Source organism: Asterias rubens, chromosome 18 (genome assembly GCF_902459465.1).
Source record: "Asterias rubens chromosome 18, eAstRub1.3, whole genome shotgun sequence".
Classification (NCBI taxonomy): Eukaryota; Metazoa; Echinodermata; class Asteroidea; order Forcipulatida; family Asteriidae; genus Asterias; species Asterias rubens.
Window position 1 is genome coordinate 9633378 of NC_047079.1, and position 19492 is coordinate 9652869.

The window sequence follows — 19492 nt, forward strand, 5'->3', positions numbered from 1 at the left end:
AAATTAACGAGCGTACGTTTCAGGCGATTTTAAGAAAACCATTCACCGTTAATTTTGATGTTTTTTTTTTTTTTTAATCAAAATTAAATAAAATTCAATTTAAAAAAAAATCTCGTCCCCACTTCCCCTCCTGCCCGGTCCACCACTCCCCCCTCTCTCTCTCTCCGGGTCCACGCCTCCCCTCTGGTGTATCTCCGCCATGTTGCCTCCTCGTCGTGGTCCGGGATCCGTGGGCGTTCCTCTGGTGAGCGTGTCTCCATGGTGGTGGTGTCCTGGCCGGGGCTCGAACCCCGCATAGATGTCTCCAAGATGTCTTCGAAGCCGTCTCCCTATCCGCTAGGCTATGGCGTCTTCCGGGTTGGAGAAAAAAATTTTCGGGGTGGTAAACATTAGAACGAAGTTTGACGTACACACTGTATAGTACGCGTATACACACAGTAGCGATCAGTCTCTGGATCAGTCGTCGAGAGAGCGCCCTCTTGTGGCAATATTAATTAATATGTAACTATATTCCCGTAAGTAATTAATATTGCCACAAGAGGGCGCTCTCTCAAGGATAAAATTCTTGAATGAAGACTACCAGTCAAAAGCCTACACGGCCACAAGGAAACATAAACTTGTTTGTCTGTTTTATTTTAATACAAAATTTAATTAATTTTTTTTTATATATTTCTTTTTAAATAAAATGTGAATACACTAAGATTGCACGGTTTGCACATGTTTGTTTCGTTTTATGAAGTCAAATAAATCTTTTTATACAAATAAATACAGGTTTGGCAACAAAATAGTGACAATCAGACAAAAACAGGTTTAGATTAATTAATAGTGTATCATTTTTATTTATTACGGTAATAACAATGAACATTTTTAATATAGCGCAGAATTACAATAAAGTTTCAATGCTATAAGATAAGTTTATGTTAATCGTTGATTCTTAATTAAATCTAGAATATCTATAATCAGCTTTTTACCAGTGAATTATTGACATCAAATAACTACTAACACTCTGACGTGGAAAAATGTTAACCTAGTAGGGATTCTGAATAATTATATAATTCTTAAGTTTGAACGTTATCATTTCAAAGTCATTAAAAGTGCCTTTTAATTATTTAATGTTAAAAAAGGATAACTAAATTAGAACATTATTTAAATGAGAAGAATTCATTTTGTAGTCACTCTAAAATGTATTGTCAATAAAAACAATAGGTTACAAGCCTTTAGAAACTTTCGTAGATTTGTAAAAGCATTTTGAGAAACATTTCGTTTCAGCTTTTTTTCCCCCAAAAGTTTGAATCTGAGAAGCGTTACTGCAGTAATGCTTCCGAGATAGTGTATTTTATTAGGGATTATTCTCCCTGCATATTTAAACATATTGGATTGGGATTTCCAGGGACATTTAAAAAACAACCTTTTTGAATTGAAATTACACGTTTCAAAAAACCAAAGGTAATCTTTGCTGTCTTGAAAGATAACAAATCATGTTGCGAAAAAACACATTATTATCCATCACAAACTTAAGGAAAAGTTTTGGAAAAACTATCTTTCAAGGCGGGGGGGGGGGTGTTGTCTGGTGTCTTCAACGCAAAATTCTTGGATCAAAAATGTGTGGTTATTATTCTTGAGGGACAACCAAAGTCTCTTTTCTTTGACTAAAAGATTCTCTTTACTACACAATCCACACAAATCAGATGTTGTACAGTGATCGAAATTGTCTATGCAGGAATCACACACTTTGTCCATGAGGATTGGGAAGTTAATGTCCATGTAAAAGTCAGTTGTTGCTGTCCATGTAGGAACCAGATGTCTATGTAGGAATGAGTCATTGCTGTGTATGGATCAGATGTGGCTGTCCATGTAGGAATCGTACATTGCTGCCTCTGTAGGAATCAGATGTGGCTGCTCATGTAGGAATTGGATGTGGCTGACATGAACGAGTATGTGGATGTCCATGTAGGACTCACACATTGCTGTCCATGTAGGAATCAAATGTCACTGTCCATGTAGTAATCAGATGTCGTTGCCCATCTTCTATTCTTCAGATCTGAGAATTGTTGTGTCGTTCTTCTTATCAGCATTCCCGTCTTCACTTAGATTCCAAAGATCCTCATAAGAGATCTGCAAACAAAATGGAAATCACTTATGTATCAGTTCAAAATAAAATACTTGTCACAACAACCAAATTCATAAAGAATGTCCTGAAAATAATTATGTTTCTCAAAAATATCTTTTAAAATATTAACTTAAAATTTATTTTTATTTTATTTCTTAAAGTAAAACAAAATTAGGTTTCTCAAATAGCTGAACATTCACAGCAAAACAATTGAAAAGTAATACAAATTCTTCAACAAATTTAAATCGTAAGTGAGATTTTTGTTTCTGAATTATTTTACAGTTTAAAGACACTGGATACGCTTGGTAATTGTCAAATACCAGTTTTCTTTATTCGGTATGCACAAAAAACCAAATCTGTGGAAATGTTGACTCAGTTGGTCACCAAAAATGCAAGAGTGTAGTTAAGAATAAAACAAATTTTGCACAAATTTGTATGCTCTCAGATGCCTAAAAAAAGGCCTGCCTTTTTATTATCTGAGTAAGACTTAATACACTTCTTTCTCAAAAACTATGATACTTTAGAGGGAGCAAAAGATCCTCATAAGAGATCTGCAAACAAAAAGTAAATCACTTATGTATCAGTTCAAAATAAAATACTTGTGACAACAACCAAATTCATTAATAATGTCCTGAAAATAATTATGTTTCTCAAAAATATCTTTTAAAATTTTTACTTAAAATTTATTTTTGTTTTATTTCTTATAGTAAAACAAAAATTAGGTTTCTCAAAAACCTGAACAGAAAGAACAAAGATTAGCTGAACATTCGCAGCAAAACAGTTGAAAAGTAATCCCAATTCTGCGCCTTGAACACCCATCAGGGTGGATATAATAATATGCATTACAAGTCTTATTATTATTATTTATTAAATTCTTCAACAAATCTAAATTTTAAGTGAGACTTTTGTTTCTGTATTATTTTACAGTTTAAAGACACTGGATACGCTTGGTAATTGTCAAATACCAGTTTTCTTATTCGGTATGCACAAAAATGAAAGTCTGTGAAAATGTTGACTCAGTTGGTCATTAAAATTGCAAGAGGATAATAAAGAAAAAACTAATTTGTGCACATATTTGTATGCTCTCAGATGCCTAAAAAAAGGCCTGCCTTTTTATTATCTGAGCAAGATTTAATACACTTCTTTCTCAAAAACTATGATACTTTAGAAGGAGCCGTCTCACAATGTGTTATACTATCAACAGCTTTCTATTGCTTTTTACCAAGTTCGTTTTCATGCAAACAATTATTTTGAGTATTTAACAATAGTGTCCAGTGGCCAAAACAGAAACAAAATTAAGATCAATTGAAAATAAAAAAAACAACAATTGAAAACTAATTAGCATGTTCAACATATTTGCCAGTAGGCCTACTGGTCATAATAGTTGTACATATGCTCAAAAAATGTTCATCTTTTGAGCCAAAAATTTGTTTTTGTGACTTGTTTCACTCATTTCTCAAAAACTGCAGCACCTCGTCCTCAGCAAGTAATATTTTGAGGGAAGCTTTCTACCTTCATTATCGTCAAACCGTGTAAATTTAATGTAAATCTGTGGACATTGAGTTTTGTGTCAGTACAAAAAGTACACAAACCCTCATTTAACTTAAGCCATAGCAAAAGCACACGACACCACGGTAGTATAGCTGTGGGTGTCTTGTTTTATTTTGAGGTCTGCGTTGTGTGCAGAAATGCTTGCTTTGTTGGACTTAACTCTGTGTGTAAGTGTGGTTCCTGCCTCTGTATGCAGCTTACTTATTAATGGCTGTAGATGTCACATGAAACAGCAGTGGAGGGAATAAGACTACTATTCTAAGAGGAAAGTGGACATGATAAAACCACCTACCCAAACTCCTATTACTAAAATGAGCTTGCACAAAACAGTTCCACGCCTGGCTTAAGACATGGAAGGACAACTCCCTAAACCAACGCAGTCAGATCAGGTAGGGACTGAAACAACTCAACCAAACCACATGCAAGGCTCCGGGAGTGAAATGGATGAAAACAAAAACTGTGAATGGATTTTCTTATTGTTTTGTTGTAGAGTGTCTAAAAATAGTTGCATGTATCTTGCTTCGTGAGACGTAGCCCTGGGGTAGGACACCAGCAGCCGATTTCATGAAACGCTAGGAATAATCCTATGTGTATCTCGAGTCTAACTCGTCCTAACTTTAGGATTAATCTTAAGTAAGGTCTGCATGCTACAGTACAGGGTTGGGACTCATCCCAAGTCCTAAGATTAATCTTAAGTTAGGAAGAGTTTGGTGAAATCGACGGCAGGCCCCATTGCTGCAACGGAGAGGTTCAACCTGTTTAGGCTAGCACCGTGTTGAGCCAATGGCATGGCGTTTGCACACAAAAAAAACAACAACATTCAACAGGAACAACAGTGACACAAAACACCCAGAAACTGGCAACTTGCAACACTACTTGTAACTTACCCACTACTGTGGACCGAGAGATGAAGCATTATGGATGTTCTTGGAAGAGACAAATACTAAAAAGAAGTTCGCGGATGATGACAGCTGTCAAACTCAAACCTTTCTCCATTGTTATGAAACTGTCCTCAGATTGAACTATGGAGGGCGCACTATACAAAAAATTAATATATAATCTTTTTTATTAGGTTTAAGAGCAGCGACGTAGCCCCCCCCCCCCCCCCCCCAAATTAATACGGTGAACGTATTTTATTTCAAAACAAATATTATAAGGCTGTGCAAGCCGCATGAATTGAAATTACCTCCTCATTAATTTAAAAGTATTTATGCAGGATTTAATAGAGGTTAGATAAATATGTGATGAGACTCTCATTATTGAGAGAATTCCATTTTGAAGTTAAAGTGAGATGTTTGGGATTTATCATAGCTTGTTGATTGTGGGGGTTGGGGGGGGGGGCTTGAAATATACAGGTCTACCCATATGGGAAATAGTTGGATGAATCTTCCAGATCACAGACAAAGTTAATGGTATTTTCCGAGAGGGCAACATGTTAGGGCCAAGCCAGAGGGAAAGATCTGGGGCGGCCAGAGGTATTGTTTGCTTGATGAGCAATCTTGCCAGTTTGGGCAGATAGAGGGAGGGTATGACATTATTGGGGGCTACCCAAAAATTTCGGAAAATTTAACTGTGGGATGCATTTTTTAATTTACACAGGTGGAGGAGTAGAACACTATATCTTGGCTTACCTAGATGGACAAAATTGGGATGAATAACTTCAGATAATAATAATAAGTAATTAGGGGCGGGGCAATAATAATAATGTGAGGGTAACAATGTTCGGGCCAAGCCAGGGGGGAGGGGGCTTCGGGGGGGGGGCAGGGGTTTGTTTATGATCGATTGACAGCTGTGATGTAGATGATGCAAGTGGTGGGTAACATAGTTATTTGGGGCCAATCCAGATGGGAAAATTAACGTGGGATCCATTATTTGGTATTACTATTGATGAACAGGTGGGGTGGGGTAGCCTTTAGTCACGGCGCACGCGGCACTCCCAGATGTACACAATCACCAAAATAATGTCTTGCGCTGGTATTTGTTTTTCGTGCGAGACATCTGTGGTGATGCCACCGCGTGCGCCTTGATTAAAGGCTAAGGTGTGGGCAAATCCAATGTAAAGCATTAGGGCTTAATGCAGCTTAATGGGGGAAGGGGTGACGCTTGATGATGGAGAAGTAGTGTTGTGCCTGTTTATGGCCTTAATTTTACTCATTAAAAATAAACAATCAAGCCAACAAAAATAATGAAAGTACCACATTGTTTAAAATCAATAACTTCGCCGTCATACTGAGACATTTATTTACTCTTCCTTATTAAATTAATTAATTTTCGGTATTGTCGTTAAAGGCACTGGGCACTATTGGTAAATACTCAAAATAATTGTTAGAAAAAAACTTACTTGTAAAGCTATTGATATAAAACATTGTGAGAAATGGCACCCTCTTTAAAGTAACGTAGTTTTCGAGAAAGAAGTAAAAGATAATAATTTTTATTTGAATTTTATTTTGAGACCCCAGCAGTTAGATTTTGAGGTCCCGAAATCAAGCATCTGTGTTTAATAATCCCTAATGTTGAATTACTGTTTGGGTCCACTTGTATTTTGAACGTATCTCTCCACAAATTGTTAAATATTATAAGCTTAACAGTTTGGGAAGAAATTAATACAATAATAAAAATTATTATATTTTATTTATATTGATTAATTTTTCACAGAGGCTAAATTGAGTTTTAGTTTAACATCACTAAGAAAAGTTAACAATTTAAATATATTATTTAAAATACAACACGCTTGTTGTTGAAACCCACAGTTTGTTTCAATCGGTATTTAAAAGGTTCCAAAAAACTAACCATTTTTCAAAATGGGTAAAGTTTTTAAGATGCAAACGCTGTGGCCGGTTATGTTCAAGCAGGACGAATACTCTATACTCTAACTTCTTATAACTTGTGATTGTCGGTAGTTTCCAGAGTCATAACCAAAACGTATCATACCCTTTCATTGGTTTTAATTATTTTATTATTATTATTATTCATGGTTTATTTATTAAAACACTGCAATACAGCGGCTAAAAAGCCGAAATGCACAGTTTACAAAAAAAGTCATTGAAAAACATTACTACTATTAAAAATATTAATGTATAAACTTAAAAAGAGCACAAAAACAATTTGATAAGATTAGAAAACCAACCATCGCTCACTTAGAAAAACCAATATAATTGTCATTAAAGTTACAGCAATGATTACTTATGAGACTAGGAGTCGCTACATGGCAAAAAAAATAAAGAAATGGCAAATCACAGTTGGCAAGAACACATTTGGTAATAACAATTTGAAATTTATAATAAAAAAAAATAAAAAGGTCCTTAACAATGAACTTTTGAAGTAACTTGTTATAAATAATCAAGTAGCTAAATACAGCTATAAATACTTATTGCAAACAGGAGAGGTGGGTATTCTTAAAATTGTGCCAAAAGTGCAGTACACTCGGATAACAAAATAAAATAATGTCATGTACACAAGATGAATAGATAACTTGAAATGAATTGTTTCCGTTTGGTACACGCCCCCCCCCCCCCCCCCAGCCTAAGGCCGTGTCCGAAACGACGACTTCGGCTACAGCTACGGCTAGATCGCGCGCGTCTGCCTATTCTTCAACACTGGTAGACGCGCTGATCTAGCCGTAGCTGTAGCCGAAGTCGTCGTTTCGGACACGGCCTAAGACTCACCTACCACTGTGAGGGGTTTTGTATTGTAACACTGCCAACAATTTCTGTCTTGAGATGAAACTACGTTTCCAATGACGCAGTACACATCCCCATTCGCTGACTTGTAGTCTCCTACTCAAGGCAGGAGTTGGTAGTTTACAGTACATAACACTGAATTTTGTAAAATTATGTCACACTTTGAACTAGAGAGGGCGCTACATGCAGTGACAACAAAAATGGCGGACAGAATACGTGCGAGTTGTCATCAAACAAATCGGCTAGAGAGCTAAGTATAACACTACTTTCAATAATAACTCTTACTGTAGGTGCAAGTTTCTGTGTGTGTGAAACTAATGTAGTGTAGCCCAACACGGCCGTAGTCCAACCATGCTAACACTGACTAAAAAAAGTAAAATAACAGTACGAGTAACAGAGCAAGTTGATGACAACATTCAAGTACCGGTTCTCGACAAACGAATTGCACAAATCGAGAGGGCACTTGCGTCCATTTCGGATGCAAACATCGACAACTCCAGTTCGGACGAAGCCAGTTTGAAACAGTTTGATCTGGAGTACTTCGCTCGCGATTCTGTTCATTCAGACGGTGATGATAGTGACACTGACAGTGAAGGGATTGAGACAAAGAAAAGTTCCAGAGTCTGGGACTCTGGAGTAGAAAGGTAGAGGATGAGGGTGACTTTTCAAATCAAGATGATTCTGAAGAAGAAGATGATGATGACCCGATCGTGACAAGTGACAAACTTGACCGTGTTCTCCACCTCCTAGAGGACACAATCGCCGAGGATCCGAACATTGAACTGCAGAGGGCTCACGAGTTCAACTGCGGATGTGTTACCTTCGATGGACAACCTTGTATTCGGCAATTCTCCGATGAAGAGATATTCGACTTTCGCATTAGCATGCAGGGGTTGAACGAAGGTAGAAACTTTGTTGATTGAACTTTGGCTGAGCTGTTGAATTGTAATAGTAACAATCTGAGCTTACTCATCATAGTCATAATTTTATGGTATTATTATAGCCCGTCCATACAGGGCTAGCTTACAATAAAGTTTATAAGTTACATCAATTAAATTCTAGCTGTACCCATTGATTTGAATCCCCTTCAAGAGCAGAGTCCAAGGCCTGAATATGGTTTTACTTTGTTTAATTAAGAAGTAGGAGCACATGGGTTCAGTTGCGTAAAAATGACCATCTGAACACTGTAAAACCCCCAAAATGTAAATAATATATTTCGATGTTTCCTTTTAGGTCAGAAAGACTTGATTCTCTTGGGAATATTTCACACATCGATGAACACGAGTGAGTTGATCTTCGTCAAGGGCAAAAAGAAATCAGAGTTGAAAGAGCGCATAAGATCAAGAAATATTTACCTCGTCAAGAGCTTGAGAGTTTGTGCCAGCGCCTTCAGATTCCTTCACGTGTGAGTAGATGGTTACTGGTCAATCAAGATTGACACATCCAAACTGATCATAGCTTATCTGCAATTGAAAGTATGAAGTTGGAGATTATACACATTCTATATTCATTTTGGTTTTACCCATACACCGATGTGTGTTAGCACTGTATACTCGGTACTTCCCCAAGCTCTGTGAACAAAAATCACAGGCATATTACTCAGGTGGGTTTCGAACCCATGACCTTTTCAATTCTAGAGCAGTGTATAGACATTTTATATTAGACAATGCACCGTACTCAACAAGTTTTGGTGGCCTAGTCATAGGGGTGTAGTAGGTTTGAATCCTGGTCATGACTCAAGGGTAAATTGCTACCCTCCAGACTAATGTTTCTCTTTTCCTTTATCCTTCTTAAAGCGTTAGCAAGAACAAGGTGAGCGCCGTACAGCAGTGGTATCGGGAACACGGCCTGACTCCCCGCCGGAAGAAGTCGGTCCGAAACCGTTGCATTATGAGGACATCACAAGGATCTTTCGTTTCATCCAGAATTTCGCGGAGGAGCACGCTTTGGTACTCCCTAGTAGGCTACCTGGCTCTAAGGGATCGGACCTTTGCTTGTTACCGTCCGCCCTCTCTAAGTCAATTGCTGGAAAGATTACTACAAGGAGGCTTTGCGAGCAACAGGTACTAAACAACTTTTCAATCAGGGCCCAATTTCATAGAGCTGCTTAAGCAGAAAATATTGCTTGTAATTTGTTTGCTAACCAGAGGAAAATTGCTGTGCCCCATCACAGGCCTGGAGTGCCCTATTGAGAGGGCAAGACCATTTTTATTGGGCAAAGGCAACTATTGATGATAAATCTAAAAGTCTATGGGAAACTGTAGAAGGGGCACCAATGCCAAGACAAGGGGCTTGCCCTTAAGAGTGAAGTGTCCAGGCCGCTGTTTGTTTTATTGATAATTGATTTTTGTTTGTTTTGTGATTTAGAGTTCAGGGCAGCTCCACTCGGTACCTTTAAGAGGTTATGGCAACAACTTTGTCCTGAAATCATCTGCGGCCGACCAACAATCGACCTCTGTCAAGAATGCCGACAAAACAACAACCTCATTGTCAAGACGGTCCAGTGCGACGAAGCCTACAAATTAGCTACCTTGAGGAAGCAGTTGGCCCACCTTCAAGATGTCAAAGTCCAGCAGGACTTATACAGGAGCCAAGTTGCTGATGCGAAACTAGTCGTCGGAAACGGCAATATGAAGTTGGGCCGCAACGCCCCTTGCTCAAGACAGTGTGACATGCATTATTCTTTTGATTTTGGGCAACAGCTTCATTATCCGTCCAACCCCGTTCAGCCTAGCCCCCTGTACTTCCTGCAGCCCCGAAAATGCAGCTTATTCGGTGTCTGCTGTGAGGGCGTTCCCCAACAGATTAACTATCTAATCGACGAAGGGACGGCGTCGTCACACAGCAGTAATGCCACTATCAGCTATCTTCACCACTTCTTTGAACTGTAAGGACTCGGCGAAGAAAGCCTGAGTCTGCATTGTGACAACTGCGCAGGGCAGAATAAAAGCAGGTAAAATGTCATAATTATGACGCCATTATAAGGCAACCATCTTGTCTATGTTTCCAAACTGAGGCTGGAAGTTGACCTGGTCGGGTTCCTTTTCACCTGGTATTAGTTGCCATCAGTCTAGCACACAAGAAACTGGATACAATACATGTAGCACCATGTTGATGTCTATTATAAGCAAGTTCAAGTGCACACATTTAGTGAGCAGTGACACACTCACACGAACGACTCGTTAGGAAGCCTAGTCAACCTTTTGATAACCACGGAGCGCTTTGACATTGCTTTATGATTGAGGTAAAGTAAAATGAAATGAAATTATAATAAATAATTCTGTTTATTTATCATATCAGATACTTGGTTTTCTACCTCATCTGGCGTACCATCCATGGTCTACACAAGAACATCTCCCTAAACTACATGGTCGCAGGCCACGCCCAATTGTGAAGCGCTTAGAAACTTATTTTTAGTATGAAGCGCTATATAAATGTAATCATTATTATTATTATTATTATTATTCAGCCCCGATTGGTGTTTCGGTTTACTGAAGCAGAAGTTACGCCAAAGCCCAGTGTCATGTCTTCAAGACATTGCTTGCCTGACCAAACAGAGTACAGCATCGGAAGTGAACCTGGCCCAGCTCGTCGGCAGTGAGGCACAAGAAGTTTACGTTCCGCTTTACGACTGGCAAAGTTTCTTGAGCGAGTACTTCGTTCCACTCATCGGATTCAAGAAGTTTCACCAATTCCGGTTAGATTTCTGTACTTTTTTGTTTACTTAACTACAATAATAACTACTTTTATTTCGATTGTCTTTGGGCATCTCAAAAAGCGCTTAGCATAATTTATTTGCTTTTGATGTTTTTTGAACTATGAGATCCATTTATTACATGAAACACAGGGGCAAACCCCATCTCGTAGCGATAAGTGTAACTGAGTTCTCTAACAAGAATTTCACAACACCTACATTTTTATACATCCTGTTAACGGGACAAAGCATTAAGTGTCTTGCTTAAGATCGCAAGTGTCAAGACTGAGACTCGAACCCACACTATACCATCAGAAACATCAGAGCTAGAATCCAGTGGGCTTGCTCGCTTGGCCCTGTCATGCAAAGTTTTTAAGGTCATTCTGAAGATGATAAACAAAAAAACATGTACTGCCCATCTTCCAGAAAATGGAAAGAAAATGACCTCATGATTCTCAAGAAGATGACCAGAGTTGACTGGTCAAAACAAACCTGCTTTTCTCAACTCTACCACTACTCAAGTCATAAGAGAGACTTCATACCACATGGTGTTACTGCAAGTTTATCTTGAATATCTAAACCTATACTTACTTCAACAATGTCTCTACTTTCAAGATTTCTTCAGAGGAACCCGGTGTGGTTTATGCGTCTCAATCCCCAACAGATCAAGAGCAAGAATTCAATCTCCTCCGTACGCCAGACACGTTGCCACCTCTGGAGTTGCCCCAGCAGACACCACCCCCTGGACTTGACGCAAGACGCCAGTGGTATCTATATGAAAAGATAAGAGAATTCTGTAGTGATGAAGGTGCAGATCGTACATGCCCGAAACCCACTGTCCCAAACCCCGACTACTGCGCTGGTCTAGAGAAAATCAGCTCCACACCGCAAAAGAAAAGAAAAGCGAATTGTAAAGTTTGAAAGGTTAGACAGGATTGGGAGAGCTGACAAAAAAAAGTCACAGACGGTGTTCAAGTTTTGTTCGTGTTTTGTTAATGTTTCGTGAAGGCCTGATTCTTTGTTGCCTCCATGCCCCCTGCCTTTGCACCATTGAAATGCTCCAGTAGAAATTTACATTTACCTCATAGGGTTCCATTGACCAAGGAGAAGATGTCTTGGTGCCCTTGCCCTTTCAAAAGTGAAGCATACAGGTCTGCTCTGACCATTGCCCTGGTGCCCTTAAAATGCTCCAGTAGAAAATTATGATAACGTACCTCATAGGGTTCCCTTTACCAAGGAGAAAATGTCTTAGGTGCCCTTGCCCTTCCAAAAACGAAGCATACTGTACAGGCCAGCTCTGGCCATTGCCTCGGTGCCCCTGAAATGCTCCAGTAAAAATGTACAAAACCCTCATTGGGTAGAGTGCCCTTTAACCAAGGAGAACATGCCTTGGTGCCCTTGCCCTTTCAAAATGGAAGCATACAGGCCTGTTTGTGTGTTAGTGTCAATGACATACATGAAACAACAAACCTCGAAAGATGTGGGCTCAATCTTCTGTGTGAGTCAAGAAAAGAAAGTAAAAAACAATGCCTAATTGTCAGTATGCAAACACATTGTCCTAAATTGTGGTTGTTGCAGCCGAAACCAGCTGTTGCGTTTTTTTTAAAAGGTTTTTAGGTAAAGTTTTCTCGACTTTCAGTTAGGAAATGTTTCATATAAAAAACGGTTCTAGTATGAACTTCATAACAAGTATGATTTCAAACTAAAATTTAACAATGGTGTGTTTAATTCTTACCAGTTCGGTATAATACCTTGAAGTATTGAATTGTTTGTTCTTAATGAGTAAATTTGTTAGCTGAAATCAACATTTTTATCATTATCATATTGACTTCTTTAAATGGTTGCAAACAAAACTGCTATCTTTGTACCCATAAATCGTTGTACCCTCTAACTTTATCTGAAAGTATTTGTTTAACTTTAACAATTTAACTGCTTAAAGACTGGACACTATTGGTAATTACTCAAAATAATTACGAGCATAAAACCTTACTTGGTTACGAGCAACGGAGAGCTGTTGATAGTATAAAACATTGTGAGAAACGGCTCCCTCTGAAGTAACATAGTTTTTGAGAAAGAAGTAATTTTCCACGAATTTGATTTCGGGACCTCAGAATTAGATTTTGAGGTCTCGAAATCAAGCATCTGAAACCACACAACTTCGTGTGACAAGGGTGTTTTTTCTTTTATTATTATCTCGCAACTTTGACGACCAATTGAGCTCAAATTTTCACAGGTTTGTTAATTATTTTATGCATAATGTTGAGATACACCAACTGTGAAGGCTAGTCTTTGACAAATACCAAAAGTGTCCAGTGTCTTCAAAAGTATTTTTTCTTGGATTGTTACTAAGCTTTTCCTGATGATTTTACTAAAACAAATTTCTTAAACAGTATATCTTTGAACAATGTCTGTTCTTAATTCAGACTCACACCCTTATGTTATGAAAACCCAATGTTTCAACAACCTCATGATTAAATTACACTCTTGGGTTAGGGTAACAAAAACTTGCTTAGCACCAACTAATATTGCTTAGCATAAACTGATTACCAGCCAAAAGACCATAAATTCACATTGTTGTGACTGGTGCTTATCCCAATTGTTGCTTAGCACAGAAATTTGCTAAGCATTATTTTCTATAAAAAAGTTTTATGAAATTGGGCACTGTTAGAAATGCATTAATGTTTATCACAGAGTATTCATTGGAAATAAATTCAAAATCATTGATTTAAAAACATTACTCAAGCTCTTTCCTTGTGTTTTTTATTATCATGGCGATCCATATAAACATTTTATGTGCCCCAAAAATACTTTACAATGCTCAGTAATTTTATCCCAATTTTCCTACTGTAAGTATTCAAAAATACTATTAAAGGCAGTGGACACTATTGGTAATTACTAAAAATAATTTTTAGCATAAAACCTCACTTGGTAACAAGTAATGGGGAGAGGTTGATAGTATAAAACATTGTGAGAAACGGCTCCCTCTGAAGTGACGTAGATTTCGAGAAAGAAGTAATTTTCCACGAATTTGATTTCGAGAGACCTCAAGTTTAGAATTTGAGGTCTCGAAATCAAGCATATGAAAGCACACAACTTCGTGTGACAAGGGTGTTTTTTATGTCATTCATATCTCGCAACTTCGACGACCAATTGAGCTCATTTCACAGTTTTTTTATTTATGCATATTATGTTTAGATACACAATAACCAATAGTGTCCACTGTCTAAAGATGCGCGCTTGATAAATCAAAGTTCAATAGAGAAGTTAGTATAATGTCCAGTTGCAGAGTTTGAACAGTTACAGTCACTTTTTGAGAGAAACGAATTCCTTTACGACACGACTCTTAACAATAGTTCAAATGATTTCGTTTTACAGATATTTACAAGCATTCCTATCAACTTATTGTGAAGATTATATTGGTAAAACGAAATAAGTGCTCTCAAATAATAACAAGTTGATTTGTTTACAAGTTTGTATAAACTCTCCCTCTGTAGCCTTCATAAAACCACGGAGCTGCATGCTGTTTAATAACATTTTGTTCCCAGATATGTTTTTATAAGCTATCTACAGAACGCCCCCGTCTTACAAAGTCCGTCTCGTTAAATTACAATAACGCCCTCTATTGACAAGAGCTTTCACTGTGGGCCGAAAAAGGCGCAACGATTAAAGGTTGGCCCCTACAGTTTTCCTAACGTAGTTACTAATTACAGAGTCAAGGTTCACGTCGGTGTCGCATGCAATTATGTCCTCTATGCAATACTATCCGGAAAACATTATTGCATATGCAATAATGTCTGCCGGCCGGTTTTGCATATATACAATCGTGTCCGCCCGGACGCTGCTGCATAATGCAACTGTGTCCGCTCGGACACATTTGCATATGCAGTTGTGTCCGCCCCCGTGCAAAACCGTCCTTGCAGTAAGTTAAACGCCCTTGGTCGACGGAACACGTTCGCAATTTGTGTACAAGCTAAGTGCATGTCTTATGAATGACATGGAACATATATCGGCCATTGGGTATTCGCTGCAATCATAATACGTGAATATTCATACTGCATACATATTTTCGGGGAGTGCTTGCACACGCTCGCATGAAAAGAGGGGGCGCTGTTAGAGGAAGTGTGTACATTGTACACAGTTCGCCGTTTGGGGGAGGGGAGGGGCCAGCATTTCGTGCCACCAGACGCAGTTGGTCATCACACCTTAGTACGAAAAAGCGATTCTTCCGTCTGGAGCAATGCATTAAGAACTGGCTCGGGTGTCACTTTTCACAGTACGGGCCGAAAATCATCTCACCTCAAAACATCAAGAAGCTTGATCAAACTATTCTCTTTAAATATTGTTCCAAATTAAGTCTCTATGTACACAATTGGAATAAGTAAGATCACGGGGGAATAAGACAGACACGATAACGGGCTTGTAAATAGTTCATTGTGTAAGGTGTACATGGGAGATGTCAACAGGTTGTCATTTTGTGATGTTGTTAAACGAAAACAACGAAAGGTTTCGAACTAGTTTTGTTTTGGAGGACAAGTTGATAACGGTTGGGCGCGAAAAGGACAATGAATGGAAAAGTGTGGCAAGCTAGCTATGTGCACGTGCAAGACACATCGAACGTGTGGTGGCATTCTTGTTTTCGATTGCTCAAGGATGAGGGAACTTATTGATGTTTGGCTGAGAAAGTGAACGAACAATGAGATGAGCCGATGATGCTTTCAGTGTGTCCTTGTTATCTCAAATGTTTCTTCAAGGAGACACTTGGTAAAGTGGTGTGTTTATACTTCTGGTTTCAGCGTCGGTGAGCATCGCACGATGAGCTCACCGTAACAACCAATGCGTAAATGCTAAACAAGCCAGGGCCTAGCTTCATAAAGCTGTTAAAATACTGCTTAGCAAATTTCTTTCCTATGACAAAGACAATTAGCGAGGCACCAGTTGCAACAAATGTAAACTGAATATAATTTTTTTTAAAGAGCTAGGAGTGTACCTAAATGCTCAAGGCTGACAGTCAGCAACTCCAGGGCACAATAATTGAAGATTGACAGACAATCCATACAAGCAATGACAGTCAAATCTTTGAATCACGGAAAAAGTAATGGGTTTGCATTTTTTAAATAAAGCATGCGTAAACTTTCACGTTTTAAAAAAAATAAAAAACGAGTATTCTCACAATTTGGGTGTTTCCCAAAATGATATTATGCATAAAGTAACAAACACAAGTTTGTGGAAATGTTGGCTCAATTGGTCATGGTGGCAAGGGGGAAATTAAAACGAAAGAAAAATCACAATTGTTGCAAAGAATTGTGTGCTTTCAGATGCACGAGAAAGGCTACATGCCTAAATCCTTTCTTATTTTTGTTTAACCCTAAAGGTGAACATTGGCTCTTTCTCTAATAAACTGCTTCAAAGGGGGGTGGTTTCTCACACCAATTAATAGTATCAACATCTCTTATGTGCTCTTTACAAGTTAGTTTTTATGGTCATTAACTTGTAGAGTAATTACCCTAAAACACACTCTGCGTTCTAAGAAGCATTATAATTTTTTTTAGAAAGTAAGATTCATATAGTTTTGACTGTGCTATATTCTTATGAACATGATCCCACTGGTCAGACGCCCCGTCTAGCCAAGGCAACACATCAAAAGCCGATAATAAAAGACACAAAACTGACTCAATATTTGCACGAAGGCTTAAAAGACGTCCCGGAGTAAACACTGAATACATAAGACCAGTAAATAGAACATACCAGGCTTCGATTTACAGAATGGTCGCTCTCAAAACCGCACCAAAAAAAGTAGCGACTCGTCGAAAGAACAAATAGTTTTGGGCGTCTTCGACACTGTTGTGATTGTTTTTCGTATTGACGTGCAATAAATGACACATCTGCGAAGAAAACTGCACCGGTTCGTAATACAAGTGTCAGTCTAAACAAAACGCATCAGACTTCGCGATTGAACTGGTGCATTTATAAACGAAAATGCACTCTTTAAAAACAGTGGACACTATTGGTATTTGGTAAATATTGTCAAAGACCAGTCCTCTCACTTGGTGTCTCTCAATATGCATAAAAAAAACCTGTGAACATTTGAGCTCAAATAATTATATTGGTCGTCGAAGGGCGAACGTGTTCCGTCGTCCAAGGTCGTTTAATTTACTGCAAGGACGGTTTTGCACGAGGGCGGACACAACTGCACATGCAAATGTGTCCGGGCGGACACGATTGCATATGCACAACCGTCCGGCGGACATTATTGCATATGCAATAATGTCCTCTGGATAGTATTGCAAAGAGGACATAATTGCATGCGACACCGGAACAGCAGAATACTTGAGCAGCAACAAAGTCACGCATCACCCTGAAGACGATCACATTATATTATTTACACTCAACCACCCGGTTCTTTTCATTCAGAACCAACACTACTCCAAAGGTTGTGCCATGGTACCACCGTAAACCATCCTGACAAATCAGACATGTTTAAAGGCAATGGACACTATTGGTAATTACTCAAAATAATTATTAGCAAAAAACCTTATTTGGTAACAAGTAATGGGGAGAGGTTGATAGTACAAAAACATTGTGAGAAACGGCTCCCTCTGAAGTGCCATAGTTATCGAGAAAGAAGTAATTTTCCACGAATTTGATTTCGAGACCTCAGATTTAGAACTTGAGGTCTCGAAATCAACCATCCAAACGCACACAACCTAATATGTGACAACGGTGTTTTTTCTGTCATTATTGTCTCGCAAGTTCGATTACCGATTGAGCTCAAATTTTCACAAGTATGCTATTTTATGCATATGTTGAGATACACCAACTGTGAAGGCTAGTCTTTGACAATACCAATAGTGTCCACTGCCTTTAAACCAGTCATAACTCCAGCCTTTACTCAGGTCAAAGTCAAGAGTTTCATTTTAGCATCGATAGCTTCCTCACTTTTAACGGCAATCAAACACCAAAAGGTTATCAATAAAGTGAACAATCCTTTCGAACCATCGCCAATCGATTGGTTGTTCTAGTTGTTCCCACGCTTTTGAACAAAGTGTTATCCCTGATATGCATTTGAGGACAATTAATTTGGTGTCGCCCAATAATCATTCCGATAGTGAAGGAATGTTTCTCCGATGCTCATTAATTATAAAGGTGTGTAAAGGTCGAAGTGTCTCACTAATGGTGTTGGAATGAAACAGATAAACATGGCACAGGGTGGTTTAAAGGGTACATTCCAGTCTGTTGAAAAACATCAATAAGGTTAAACCATGGTTAAACACACATCGGTGAAAATCGGTAAAACCAAAATAAATACTCTTCTTTATCCCCGATGCAAATGCAACATTTACCAACAACAACAACAATAACTTTTTCGACAAGGCGAGTTCTATTTTAAATTGAGAGTGACAACATTTTGCACAACACAAAGTCACCATCAAAATCAACTCGGGATGGAAGAATGGCAAGACCAAAGTTGGTTCAAAATGGCACTTGAAAAACTTCCAAGTACTGACCCATATAAAAACTCAAGTTCCGTTTCAGGATGTTTTTTTTTGTGCATGTGCTTGCGACGTGCGTAGGGGAGGAGGATTATTTTCTTCCTCCGTGGTTATAAGGTGTTAACCCCCCCCCCCCCACCCCCACCCCCAATTGTATCATTTCACTGTGTTCTGAGAAACACGAAATCTTTAGAAGATGGGGGGTGCTTACTTACAAGATTAAAGGTGTGTGAGACAGTTTTGGGGCAGACCCTCTGCTTCATATCACGCATGGGTAAAAGAAACAATTGACAAATCTTTGTACCCCGTAAAAGTTTATGCCCCGTAAAAACTTTATGCCCTGTGCCAAGTTTTATACACTGCAAAAACTGTGGTGTAAAGTTTACACCCTGGGTATTGTCACAATAATTATAGATAATAATAAAAAGGGAAAACCAGAAAATAACATCAATGTAAATTGTGTCAGAAGAAATTAGTGTAGGCCTAATTTTAACACATGCAAATATGATCCTTTTTTTTCTCAACCCAACTATGGTGTCAATTTTTAACCCCCAGTTTTTCCAGTGTACGTTTAAGGAAATCTCTCTCTATATCAATAATATTCAGACTGGCACGGTCTATACAGACAACAAAGGCACAGGTGTCCTTGATAATCTTGATTGCTTTAAATTATTTATAGCAAACTTTAAGCATGTTTAGAGCAAGGATGAAACACGGGTAAACTGGGGGTTCTGTGGTCGATTTCACAAAGATATTCATATAAGGACTAGTTAGGACTCTAAATAGGAGTTTTGACAATCTTGAGGCTAGTCCGATAATAAGTTAGACAGATCTGTCCTTACTCTATGGTTAGGTCGTCCTCACTCGAGATAAGACTAGTCTTAGCTCTATGTGAAACCCATCCCTGGATACCAGTAAAACCCACAACAGCTAGCATCTAAATTGCTACATAAGAACTTTGGATGAC

At 38.5% G+C, this 19492-nt stretch overlaps 1 protein-coding gene, 1 long non-coding RNA gene and 1 pseudogene across 2 annotated transcripts; 2 read left to right on the plus strand and 1 right to left on the minus strand.

Annotated features, from left to right (window-relative positions):
* Positions 1–683: 683 nt before the first annotated feature.
* Positions 684–4666, minus strand: LOC117302421. Its single transcript, XR_004520423.1, has 2 exons — positions 4549–4666; positions 684–2115 (listed from the first exon to the last, which is right to left on the minus strand). It is a non-coding gene; the product is annotated as an uncharacterized LOC117302421 (long non-coding RNA).
* A 1796-nt stretch (positions 4667–6462) lies between these two features.
* Positions 6463–9976, plus strand: LOC117302651 (annotated as a pseudogene).
* Positions 9972–12166, plus strand: LOC117302652. Its single transcript, XM_033786635.1, has 4 exons — positions 9972–10188; positions 10234–10294; positions 10811–11038; positions 11651–12166. The coding sequence occupies exons 1-4, from the start codon at positions 9972–9974 to the stop codon at positions 11820–11822; spliced, it is 678 nt and encodes a 225-aa protein (XP_033642526.1). The 3' UTR covers positions 11823–12166.
* The last annotated feature ends 7326 nt before the right edge of the window (positions 12167–19492 follow it).